This window comes from Chiloscyllium plagiosum, unplaced genomic scaffold (assembly GCF_037043375.1).
Source record: "Chiloscyllium plagiosum isolate Xiang-an unplaced genomic scaffold, Cpla_swu_hap1 HiC_scaffold_9, whole genome shotgun sequence".
In the NCBI taxonomy this organism is placed as follows: Eukaryota; Metazoa; Chordata; class Chondrichthyes; order Orectolobiformes; family Hemiscylliidae; genus Chiloscyllium; species Chiloscyllium plagiosum.
In genome coordinates, this window is record NW_028270147.1 from 30,955,460 (window position 1) to 30,969,308 (window position 13,849).

At 39.9% G+C, this 13,849-nt stretch overlaps 1 protein-coding gene across 17 annotated transcripts in view; it reads left to right on the forward strand.

The window, feature by feature from the left end:
- LOC122554240 (receptor-type tyrosine-protein phosphatase F-like) overlaps positions 1-13,849 on the forward strand; it is a 469,298-nt gene that overhangs the window by 418,663 nt on the left and 36,786 nt on the right. For all 17 annotated transcript variants that reach the window (XM_087990512.1, XM_087990511.1, XM_087990513.1 and 14 more), the window contains 2 exons: positions 8,875-8,994; positions 11,081-11,235. In XM_087990512.1, the coding sequence (XP_087846638.1) occupies positions 8,875-8,994; positions 11,081-11,235 (275 nt within the window). The remainder of the gene's footprint in view (positions 1-8,874; positions 8,995-11,080; positions 11,236-13,849) is intronic.

A 13,849-nucleotide genomic window follows, 5' to 3' on the forward strand; every position in this document is an offset into this window, starting at 1 on the left:
ATTTCCGAAGAGTAGGTCAAGTTTTGCACCTTCTCTAGTAGGTACATCCTCATATTGAATCAGAAAATTGTCTTGTACGCACTTAACAAATTCCTCTCCATCTAAACCTTGAACACTGTGGCAGTCCCAGTCGATGTTTGGAAAGTTAAAATCACCTACCATAACTACCCTATTTTTACAGATAGCTGAGATCTCCTTACAAGTTTGTTTCTCAATTTCCCTCTGACTATTAGTGGGTCTATAATACAATCCCAATAAGGCTATCATTCCTTTCTTATTTCTCAGTTCCACCCAAATAACTTTCCTGGATGTATTTCCAGGAATATCCTCCCTCAGCACAGCTGTAATGCTATCCCTTGTCAAAAATGCCACTCCTCCTCCTCTCTTGCCTCCCTTTCTATCCTTCCTGTAGCATTTGTATCCTGGAACATTAAGCTGCCAGTCCTGCCCATCCCTGAGCCATGTTTCTGTAATTGCCTTGATATCCCAGTCCCATGTTCCTAACCATGCCCTGAGTTCATCTGCCTTCCCTGTTAGGCCCCTTGCATTGAAATAAATGCAGTTTAATTTATTAGTCCTACCTTGTCCCTACCTGTCCTGACTGTTTGACTCACTTCTGTTCTCAACTGTACCAGTCTCAGATTGATCTCTTTCCTCACTATCTCCCTGGGTCCCACCTCTCCACCATACTAGTTTAAATCCTCCCGAGCAGTTCTAGCAAATTTCCCTGCCAGTATATTAGTCCCCTTCCAATTTAGGTGCAATCCGTCCTTCTTGTACAGGTCACTTCTACCCCAAAAGAGATTCCAATGATCCAAAAATGTGAATCCTTCTCTCATACACCAGCTCCTCAGCCATGCATTCATCTGCTCTAACCTCCTATTCCTGCCCTCACTAGCACTGGGAGTAATCCAATTATTACTACTCTTGAGGACCTCCTTTTTAAATTTCTTCATAACTCTCTGTAATCTCCCTTCAGAATCTCAACCTTTTCCCTTCCTATATCATTGGTTCCAATGTGGACAATGATCTCTTGCTGGCCCCTTTCCCCCGTGAGAACATTCTGCACCCTCTCTGCACGATCCTTGATCCTGGCACCAGGGAATCAACACACCATTCTGATTTTTCTATGCTGGCCACAAAAACGCCTCAGACTACAGAATCCCCGAACACAATTGATCTCTTGTGAATGTCAGCCTGTGGGAGAATTAATAGCTGGGAGAATCAATTTAATACACCTTTAATTCAAAGCCATTCTCCTACAATCTCTCCTTTTAAGTCAATGGCACCTTATTTCTTTCAGGTGGACATTTCAACAGAGGTGTTAAGGTGTAGGTTGCACAAATTTGGATGTTACTGCACCACCCCACTTTACCAAAATTGCTCATTTTAACCCTCAATGGCAGCCATGAATTGTCTCTTACTGAAGCACGTCAAATGTTTTGCAAATAATTACTAGCTATCCAAGTCACTTCCTTTAGCTGGAATATGCAGTATCACCAGGTGCTCCAAGAAAGTTTAAAGAGCAATTGGACTATTGCCTTTCAGGAATCCGACACTGCTTTCTCAGCATTTTGAAACACATCCCCACATATCTAAATCTATCTTAATTTCGAGTGTCAAGACAGAAGCTAACATTATTGACAGACTATTTTTCTGGCTTCACTAAGTGATCCTTCAATTTCCAGGTCACCAGAAATCTAACCACTATAATATGCCCTGATAAAGATAATCACAGTTTGACTGATTTGTTTCCTGCTTGACTCCAGAGCAACTGCAATGTAACTGAGCTTTCCTTGCTCAATTTGGAACAGGTGACAAAAAATAGTCCAGCCAAGATTCACCTCTGGCTCAAACTTGGCTGATCTATAGTCGCAAATACTTCTAACATTTTTGGCTGAGCTTATTAAATATGTATGGATTAACCAAATTGATATAACTTAGTGTTCTCACCTCAAATCAATTGTTAAAATACAATTTTTTCTTTCCACTGTGAGATTTCTCCGAAATAATGAGTTGCTGTTCGTAGTGATTAAAGTGTTTCACTTTGGAAATGAGCACTGTGCCTTACAGATCTCCAAGTGGTAGTCTTTTAGACAGACTTATTTTTGGAGTCAACTCTTAAATGATTTGAAGTGTTTTCTGTTTATTTATTTAAACATGGTTTGATGCTTTGAGGATTGCTGTTCCTCTGAGAAAATAATTTTTGCTTACCTATCAAATCTGAGCCATCTGCTTATACGTGATCTGCAGCACTGTAGAGCTATGAAGCAATCTAATTATGAAGTACTTTCTCTGTTTGAAACACTTCTACAACTATTAAAATGCAATTTACTGAAATACCAGTAAAATTAGTTCAATTATCATTAGCACTGACAACATAAGTCCAAATTCTCTTTTTAAAACAACTTGATTTTATAACATCATGACTTTCTGTTTGATCATTGAGAAACAAATATAATTAGAGTGTCCTCTTTTCCTCTCCATATTTTGAGGTACATTTTCAGCTTGCCAGGAATAAACTGGAATTGCAGGTTGGCATTTCATTGGGAAAGAAGTATGATAGTCTTGACAGATAATAGGGGTGAGTGGGAAGGGGAGAAAACCTGCTAAAACAGGAAGTGGGGAGAGAGAAGACCTTTTGATTGGGGATGAGGTCCAACAAGGTAGCCTCCGTGGCAGCCTTTACTCGCCTGTAGCTTAGGACCTCACTTAGTGTCCTAGCCACCAAAATTGGAAGCCCTGATCTCAGTGACTTGGGTTTCCCAGAAATGTTTGCTTGTAGCCTAAGACTATTGAGTACAGTATCTTTAGAAAGCTTAATGTTTGTGTTTAGAATTACAATGCTGTGTGATGACTGGTTTGCAAAGTAGAATTATGCCAAGAGTATGAATTGAATTCCTGCACCAGCTAACATTACCATGAAGGGCTCCTACTCAACCACTCGCCTTACCTGAGGAGTGGTGACCCTCAGGTTGAACCACCACCAATTAGATTAGATTAGATTTGTCTCTTTCTAATGAGAGGGCAGCCTTCTGGTCTAGTGACTGGCAATCTTACCTTTCTTACCTATGTAATTTTCAAATACAGAAAATCTGCAAGAGCTATTCACTTATCGCTTGTCTATTTTGATATGATTTTTATAAACTCATTCAGTTGTACAGCATTGCTGAAATGTGTTGCTGGAACAGCGCAGCAGGTCAGGCAGCATCCAGAGAACAGGAGAAACGTCGATTCTCCTGTTCCCTGGATGCTGCCTGACCTGCTGTGCTGTTCCAGCAACACATTTCAGCTCTGATCTCCAGCATCTGCAGACCTCACTTTCTCCTCAGTTGTACAGCATGGAAACCGACCCTTTGGTCCAACTAGTCCATGCCAACCACTTTCCCAAACTAAACTCATCCCATCTGCCTGCATTTGACTCATATCCCTCCAAACCTTTCCTATTCATGTGCTTATCCAATTGTCTTTTAACTGTACCTGCATCCACCACTTCCTCCGTCAGTGCATTCCACACATGAACCACTTTCTGTGTAAAAAAATCATTGCTCCCATTCTTTTTAAATCTTTCTCGTCTAAGCTTAAAAATATGCTCCCTAGTTTGAACTCTCCCATCCACGGGAAAAGACCTTTACTATTCACCTTATCTATGTCACTCATGATTTCATAACTGTCTAAGGTCTCTCCACAATCTCCGATGCTCTCGTGAAAAAAATTCCAGCCCATCTGTATTACTCAAACCCTCCAGTCCCAACAACATTCTGGTAAATATTTTCTGCACCCTCTCCAGTTTAATAATATCATCCTATAACAGGGTGACTAGAATTGCACAAAGTATTCCAGAAGAGGCATCACCAACATCCTGTACAACCTCAACATAATGTACCAATTCCTATACTCAAAAGTCTGAGCAATGAAGTGTGCTAAACTACCTTATTTACCTGTGACACAAATTTCAAAGAGTTATGTACACGAAGCTCTGGGTCTCTAAGTTCTACAACAGTACCCAGGACTCTACCATTAATTATATAAGTCATATCCTTGTTTGTAATACCAAAATGGAATACCTCACATTTATCCAAATTAAACTCCATCTGCCACCCCTCAGCCCACTGACCCAGTTGATCAAGATCCCTTTGTAATCTTAGATAACCTTCTTCATTGCCTATTATACCACCAATTTTAGTGTCATCCGCAAACACACTAATCATGCCTCTTATATTTGATTCCAAATCATTGATATAAATGACAAACAAAAGTGCACCAAATACCAATCCCCATGGAACACCACTGTTCACAGGTGTCCAGTTTGAAAAACAGTCCTCCACCAGCACCCTCTGTCTCCTATCCGAAAGCCAATTTTGTATGCATTTGGCAAGCTCACCCTGAATTCCATGTGATTCAACTTTACTAATCAGTCTATCGTTGCAGCACCTTATCAAAGGCTTTACTAAAATCCAAATAATGTTTACTGCTCTGCCCTCATTAATCTTTTTGGTTACTTCCTCAAAAAACTCAATCAAGTTTGTGAGACCCGATTTCCCTCGCACGAAACCATTTGTTGAAATCATCCTGGTTTCTATTTTCTGGGAGGCAGCAGAATTGCAAAGTTCTGATAATAGAACCTCTTTTTTTGAGCCTTTGTTGCCATGTGATATTTTTCCAATGCTGAATGTATAAAATTTTATTGATATCTTGTAGATTGGCTCTATTCATAATTCTGTTGTGTCAATGTCGTTACAATTATTCATGTTAGTTCAGATTTACCCCCTTTCAGAAAGCTCCAGAGCCTATTGGATTTTAACACTTTATTGAACATGAAGCCGTTTGTGATACTCATCCTAAACTTATGGCCCAATTCAACCCAGTTCATACTCATTCAACTCAGTCTTGCTGCTCCGTCAGATCAATAAAGTCATATCTTCAGAACACACTCAAACCTTAAATCTCACAGATCTCTTCAGATTCCTGTTTTATCTTTAAAATACTCTCTTGCTTTCTTCAGGCTGGAATTATTTCACTGGGAGTAAAGTTGTCTATTTGTGTGCAGTTCACGTTTTGTGGAAAATGTTCTGTCACTGTAGGTTGTGACACTCTCTTGTAGTCATTTATGCAGGATTTGTCCAAATACAGTTGAATGCATCACACTGCTTGGTTGCTTAATAATTTGAGTATCATCATGATTACTGTGATGATGCAATGTGTTTTGGAAATGCACACGATCACAAGTGAAGTTGACAAAGACTTAATTATTGATGTTAAATATAAAGGCTTGCCTTGCATTAGGAAACATTTCCTGCCTGTGTTTGTTTGTTCCCTGATATTCAACTTTAAATCTCTTGAATCAAAATGGAAGAAGTCATATTTTCTGATGCTATTGAAAATGCATAAAAATGTAATTGTTGCACGTTAATTGCGCTCACTAGATTTCATGAAGAAGTGGAATAAATGCTGCAAAATATTCTTCATGTAATGCTCAAAGCAAATCCTACATAAAAATCTTCATAAAAGTTTATTGTTGTGCCAATTAATAAATTTACCAAATGTCAGTATTTGGGTAGTTGATTCAATTTGCAAATATCTGGCAGCAGCATGATTTACAAATGTAGGGGCTGCCATATTGAAGGTGAATTCACTAAGTCACTTTGACAATTTTTAAGTAGCAATGTCAGCAGTGATTTTTGTACTTCATGCATTCCAAGTCACCTCGGAGAAAGTGGAGACTACAGATGCTGGAGATCAGAGTCAAGAGTGTGGGTGGTAGAAAAGGACAGCAGGTCAGGCAGCATCCGAGGAGCAGGACAATCGACATTTCGGGCATAAGCCTTTCCTGTTGAAGGGCTTATGCCTGAAACGTCGATTCTCCTGCTCCTCAGATGCTGCCTGACCTGCTGTCCTTTTCCAGCATCACACTCGCATTCCAAGTCATACCAAGTAAACACTGTGTACGTTGGATACAGTAAAGGACATGGACTCATCAACATCCTGGCTGCAGTGCTAAAGACGTATGCTCCAGAACTAGCCACAATTATGCCAAGCTATGACAGCTCACCTCTGGTATATGTTCAATAAACTGGAAAAGTTTGTAATGTCACTGGAAAAATAGGAGAAATCCAATCTCACTAATTATCATACTATAGTCTACTTTCATTGTGAATAAAGTGGCCAATGGCAATTACTCATCTGTAACTTGCTCACCAATGTACAATTGAGTTTGACCATGATCACTGAGCTCCTAACCTTATTATAGTCTTTGTCAAGAGAGCCAGAGTCCAGAGGTGAGGCGAGAGTGACTGCCCTTGACAGCTATGGAGGATTTCATTGAGTGCGTCGATGGAGTCCTCATAAAAACTGCAGTCATTGGGAAAAGGACAGAAAACTCCTTTGGCTGGAGCCATTGCAATGCACAAAGGAAGATGATTGCGGTCGAGATCAGTCATCTCAGTCCCAGGAGATTGCTGCAGGACACTGGCAGTATTTTTAATCAGTTTGTTCAGGTGGGACTTGAACCCAGGCCTCTTCTCTCAGACGTAGGAACACTACTAATGTACAACAGCCCCTGCTGGGCAGTAGCAGAGTTCTAGATATAATTGCTTTGAACTGCTTCATCAATTACCATTAGAAAAGGAGATTAGAGAAGGTTCAGTTCCTTTTATGCTTCCTCTCGTCCCATTTACAACATGACCAGGACAGCATTCAGATTTGGACTGATGAGTGGCAATAATTTGTATACCATTTAAGTGCCAGGTAATAACAATCTCCACCAAAAAAGTATCTAACCATCTCACCCTGAGACCCAATAAGATTAACATTGTGGAATCTCCTGCCATCAACATGTGTCTCGCTATTGACAAGAATCTTAATGGGATCAGCCATATCAGTACTGAGCTGGTCAGAGCTTGGGTGATCTCAAGTAAGTAACTTGCCTGACAGCCAGAGCCTTACTGTAGTAGACAGAACTGAAGAAGGATGTTACCCGAAACTTTCACTTTTCCATCTCCTGATACTGCTTGGCTAGCTATGTTCTTCCAGCCTCTTGTCTTTCTACTTTAGATTCCAGCATCTGCAGTGTTTTGCCTCTAAATGAGCCTTGCCATAATCTACAAAATAAAAGTCAGGAGTGTGATGGAATACTCTCTACTTTGCTGATGTTGACTGTACTGCTCCATCAAGAATCAACTTGCCATCCAAGAAAAAGCAACTCATTATCTTGGCACCTCATTTACCACCTTTTACTACTCAGCCAACTACATTGTGTACCATCTACATGATGCACAACAGTATGTCACCAAAGCCCCTTTGACACCAGCTTCCAAACCTGCAACCTCTCCCACCCAGAAGAACAAAATCAACAGGCAAGAGAATCCAGTAGCCTGTAAATTCCCTTCCAATGTGTAAAATCATCCTGACTTAGAATACATTACCCTTCCTTCACTGTCCAATGGTCAAAGTCCTGGGACTGCCTCCCTTATAGTCCTGTGAGTGTACTAATAAAGAGTCATAGAGATGTACAGCATGGAAACAGACCTTCAATCCAACTCGTCCATGCCACCCAGATATCCTGAATTAATCTAGTCCCACTGCCAGCACTTGGCCCAAATCCCTGTAAATCCGTCCTATTCATATATTCATCCAGATGCCTTTTAAATGTTGTAATTGTACCAGCCTCCACAACTTCCTCTGGCAGCTCATTCCATGCACTCACCATCCTCTGAGTGAAAAAGTTTCCCCTTAGGCACTTTTTAAATATTTCCCCTCTCACCCTAAACCTATGCCCTCTAGTTCTGGACTCCCCCATCCCTGGGAAAAGACTTTGTCTATTTACCCTATCCATGTCCCTCGTAATTTTATAAACCTCTATAAGGTCACCCCTCAGCCTCTGACGCTCCAGGGAAAACACTCCAGCCTATTTGGCCTCTCCCTATAGCACAAACCCTCCAACCCTGGCAACATTCTTGTAAATCTTTTCTGAACCGTTTCAAGTTTCACAACATTCTTCATATAGGAGGGAGAACAGAATTACACACAATATTCCAACAGTGGCCTAACCAGTGGCCGCAACATGACCTCCCAACTCTTATACTCAATGTTCTGACCAAAAAAGGAAAGCATACCAAATGCCTTCTTCACTATCCTATCTACCTGCAACTCCACCTTGAAGGAACTATGAATCTGCATTCTAAATTCTCTTTGTTCAGCAACGCTCCCCAGGCCCTTACCTTTCGGTGTATAAGTCCTGCCCTGATTTTCCAAAATGCAGCTCCTTACATTTATTAAATTAAACTCCACCTGTCGCTCATTGGCCCATCTGATCAAGATCCCATTGTACTCTGAGGTAACCCTCTTCACAGTCCACTACACCTCCAATTTTATCAGATAGACTGCAGTGTTTCAAGAAGATGTCATCTCCTCAAGGTCAATCAGCGACAGGCAACAAATCTTGGCTTTAGCAGTCTTTTTATTGTAACGTATTCCTTTTCAGGTCTAATTCTTAATAATATCAGTAACCTTTTGAAATCCTCTCTGAGCAGCTATAAAGCATTGAATATATTCTGGATAAATGGGAATAAATTGCTGATGCAAAGATGCAGTCCTGTATTGTTTATCTGTGTGTCTCAGTTAACAAACACATAGACTTTCATGTTACATCGGATATGCATGAACAAACTCCTCTCCAGCCAGAAAACAAAATTATATTTTTTTATGTGTATGCTGTGGAGGTTCATTATTCCTTTACTAAATTTGTCATAAGTTTAAATTCCATACCATTGTTATCTAACATATATGTGTCTATATAGTTTATAAAATCTGTTGATGACTGACAACAATCCCCATGCTTTGAACACACTTGACCTTGTGTTTTTTTTAATATAGGTGAAATGTGATCAATATTGGCCATGCCGCGGCACGGAAACATATGGAATGATTCAGGTCACCCTACTGGACATGGTGGAGCTAGCAACCTATTCTGTACGAACATTTGCACTATATAAGGTATGGCATCACTTTGTGTTTTGTATTTTTAGCCTGCTTATAGAAATTTAAAGGAGATATTAATCCTTTCGGTCTCTTCAACACTTTTATTGAGGTCTCCAAACTTTCTTGATGATTTCTGTAATGTCTACACTTGAAGATGGCATTTTAAATACATATATGTGGCTCTGCTTCCTGAATGCTATGACATACAGAAGATGAGTTCAGAAATAGGATGGATAGGCCTGAACTGTTTTCTTTGGAGCAGAGGAGGCTGAGGGTGGACCTAATTGATCAGGTGTATAAGCTGATGAGGATGGACAGGATTGATAGAAAGCAGCTGTTCCCCTGAGTTGAAGGGTCAGAAAAGAGAAGGCTTAATTTACGGTGAACGACAAGAGGTTTGTAGGTAATTTGAGGATTTTCTTTTCACCCAGAGTAGAAATCTGGACTGCACTGTCTAGGAGAGTAGTAGAGACGGGAAACCTCATAAAGTATATGTATGATCACCTGAAATGTCATAATATTCAAGGCTGTGGACAAAGTGCTGGAAAGTGGGATTAGTGTATATAGGTCAGCAGAGACTCAGTGGACCAAGAACAACTTCTTTGCTGTATGAATCTGCAGTTCTACACTTCTGCTCAGTACTGAAACTGTCCTGCACTGTCAAGATGCCATTTTTTTCAATCAGATGTGAAACCTTATCTATGCTTTCAAATTAGTGCAAAAGACCTCACAGCACTCCTTGAAGAAGGGCAAGGGGATTTCCCTGTGTCTTGACATTTATCCTTCCAGCGACATCTAAAACAGATGATTTGCTCATTCCGTTTATTGCTGTTTGCTGTGTGAAAATTGTCTGTTTTTTCTCCATTAAAGTAGTGGCTACATTTCACAAGTATTTCATTGTAAAAATTTTGGGATGATACAAGATCATAAAATGTACTACTTAAATGCAAGTTATGCTTTTAAAATGCGCTTAATTCTAGAATTCTCCGAATGAACCAGAATGTTTAAATCTAACAAGAAATGAGAGAAAGATGAAGCTGAGAATTTATTTTGACGGCAGGACAGGATGAAAACAGGATGTTTTCCCTGGCTGATGACTCTAAACACATAATACATGCAATCTCATTATAAGGAGCAGGCTATTTAAGATTGAGATAGGGAGATTTTCTTTACTCAGGTGCTCATAAATCTTTGGAATTCTCCATGTCATTCTTTGAAAATGTGTTAAATGCAGAAACTGTTGGATTTCTGGAGATTAATGGCAATAGGGGATATGAAATTAGTGTGAAAGAATAGCATTGAGGAGTTGATCAGCCATGATCTGAAATGGGCTGAATAGACTATTCCTCTTCCTATGTTTCTTTTATCACTTGTCCCAGAAATGCTGGTTATTATTACTAAGGGGTTTTTTAAATGCATTTAGAAAATCAAAGTATGACCAGAGTCAGCATAGTCATATGAAAGGAAATTCATGTTTGACAAATATATTACTTTAAGACTGTACCTTTTTATTTTTCTGTACTTTCAATTGGATTAAAATGAGACTGATTGTGGATTGAATAACTAAAGATTGTTTAACGTTTTACTGCACTTTTTTAAAAGCAAGTTACCTGACACCCATTTTAAGTGCTGTTTCCTCTGCTGTTTTGTTCAAGTAATAGTGGAGATGAACTGGATCCAGGGAATGTATATAAAGAGAGATTCGGCTGGCAAAAGTAGCAAATTAATTAGCTTAATCTACTTAAAGTGGACTGGTCTTTGAAAAGACAGATTATAGAGTCACAGAAATGTACAGACTCTTTGTCCAACTCGTCCATGCCAATTTGTCAATGACAAAGGCCTGCTAGCTGCTGACAACTATGCTCCCAGGTGTCTGAACAACTTGTAACCAGTCAGAACTATCAGTCCTCTCGATCTTTGCAATCCAAAACTGCCCATCCTATCTTTGACTTTAGGTACGTTTATATGTAACCTATCGAAAGATGTCAGATTGTGTTCATTAGAAATCCTAGAAAAGGTTATATCTGTAACCTTATACCAAATGTAGTTGCTTTTAGACTGTTTCAATCACGTCAGCTTATAAATGCACTTTGCTCAACAGAATGGCTCGAGTGAGAAACGGGAAGTGCGTCAGTTCCAGTTCATGGCTTGGCCAGACCATGGTGTTCCAGAATACCCTACTCCAATATTGGCATTCCTAAGGAGAGTTAAAGCATGCAATCCCCCAGATGCTGGTCCTATGGTGGTTCACTGCAGGTATGTGGAATTGAAATATAGTGAACTTTTGTTTTAACTCGCACCTTATGAACAGACACTCTCGATAAACTGGCAAAATTATATATCTCAAATACCACAAAGTTTGTTATATTATTCTGTTCAATTATTATAGTTTTTTAAAATTTATTTAGCTCAAAGTTGTTCAACGGAATAGCCACATGAAATATCAACAATTGACTCAATTTTGAGTCAATTTCTCCTCAAATACTGTGATCTATCACAATGTCAGAGTAGTCGGTTGAGAATACTACAATACAAGAGAGGGGATGCACTGATGAGACTGTTTAAGGCTCTCATCAGGCTGCATTTGGAACCTTGTGAGCAAGTTTAAACAAGTTTAAGCCCCAAATCTAAGAAAGGTCATGCTGGCATTGGAAGGGATCCACAGGAGGTTAACAAGAATGATCTCAGGGATGAAGGACTTGTCATACGAGGAGTGGTTGGGGACTCTGGGTCTATATTTATTTGATGGAGCTTAGAAAGGATGAGGGGAGGATCTGATTGGAACTTACAGAATATTGAGAGACCTGAATAGAGTGGACATCGAGAAGATGTTTCTAATAGCAGGGGAGACTAAGACTCAAGGGCACAACCTCAGAGGTTCATAGAATCAGAAGGAGGCCACCCTCAACAACTCCCCCAAACAACAACCCACCCAGAGACCTACCTTATCCCCTTAACCCCACATTTACTATGGCTAATCCATCTAGCCTGTACCTTTCTGGACATTATGGACAATTTACCACAACCAATCTACCTAACCCATACATTTGTGGGAGCAAACCAGGTCACCCAGAGGAAACCCACACAGGCAGCCACCCAAGGCTAGAAACAAACCCAGGTCCCTGGAGTTCTGAGGCAGTGCTAACCACTGAGCCACCATGTCACCTTCACTCAGAGTGAAGAAACAACCCTTTAGAACTGAGATGAGGAGGAACTTCTTCAGCCAGAGGGTGGTTAATCTGAGGACCTCTTTATAGGTATAACAATCATTATTCAATAATAATGCAGAATTGATGGGCTGAATGTCCTAATTCCGCTCCTATATCTTAGGGTCTTACAGTCTCTGTATTAAAACAAACATTTGTATTTTTTAAATTTATTCAAAGAAAATGAGCAATTCTGCAAAACTGGCACTAATTACCCATTCCTGTAGTTCCTTAGGAAGATTTTAGCGGACCACCTTTTTAAAATCTCCATGTGAAGATATTCTTAGACAGGGAATTCCAGAATATTGCTTCAGTGGTGATGTGGCCAAGCAATAATACTTTGCACCATTCTGCTCTTGCCTGTTATATTATGGTGCTTGGGAAGTGTAATGTTGGGCTTAAAAATATCTTCAAAACCAGACAGTTAAAGGTTAATAGCTCATGTCAATCAGCAATTGAAGAAAAGTAGGAAAGGACAAGAAAAACAGGCCTAATGCAAAAACAGCCTCTTTTGGCTGGGGGATACTGCCTGACCTTGAAAGGTAGTGGGAATTGTCCGCTTGTGCCGTTTAGAAAGGGCCATGTGAACTTATTTTTCACCTACTTTTGAGAAGTGGAAAAGTACTGTAGTCATTACAAAATGGAGATTCAGCATGTAATCTTAGATTCAGAATAGTGTTATTAATCAGATCGAGGTTATGAGACCAGGGCCAAGGACTTTTCACCGTCAGCCTGGGGTTTGTGAGACTGTTGCCATGGAACCTGACAAACAGCTCTAATTCCTATTGTTACCAAAATTCCTGATGGATAGAAGGCAATGTGAGCTTCACTTGTTTGTATATATATGTATATTATGTAGTTTAAGCTAATAGAGTCACTCATTAGTTTGTGTATGTCTCTAATATATAATAAGTAGACTAAGCTTCACATTAAAGTGCTCATGTCTTCTTGTATTCACTTTGTTCAGTCACTAAAGAACTCATTAGGTATTTTCAGCCTAACAATCCAGGAGGTGCTGCCAAAGAGTAAACCGTTTGCCACAGTATGCCAGGCTCTTGACTGATCTCGTAGGTGTGACAATTAGGCAACTGATGTATTTGAATTTCTGGTCAATAGTAACCCAGGAATGTTGATAGCTGGGGGTTTTGGCAATAATATCGTTAGATGTCAAGGACTGACGATTAGACTCCCATTCTGATGGGCATCCCCTGATTCTTGCAGTACAGAGATATTATTTTCCATTTTAATCAGGCTTGATTATGCCTACATCTTGGTGTTTGGACTGCTTTGTTGCCTGAGAAATCGTAAATGTGGCTGAGACGTCACATTTCTGATATAATTTATAAATAATGCTGAAGATGGATGTGCTTCAGATGCTGTCCCGATCAGGATAAAGTCTTATTCTGAAGAAGGGCTTATGCCCGAAACGTCGATTCTCCTGTTCCCTGGATGCTGCCTGACCTGCTGCGCTTTTCCAGCAACACATTTCCAGCTCTGATCTCCAGCATCTGCAGACCTCACTTTCTCCTCTTATTTTTTATGCCAAGTATGACTTCAGTTGAAGTAATCTCCAGTAAAGATGAACCTACTGCAATTATATAAAATGTTGGCGCGAGACCACAATGCGGAGTAGTTTGGTCCCCTTATCGATGGAAGGACATACA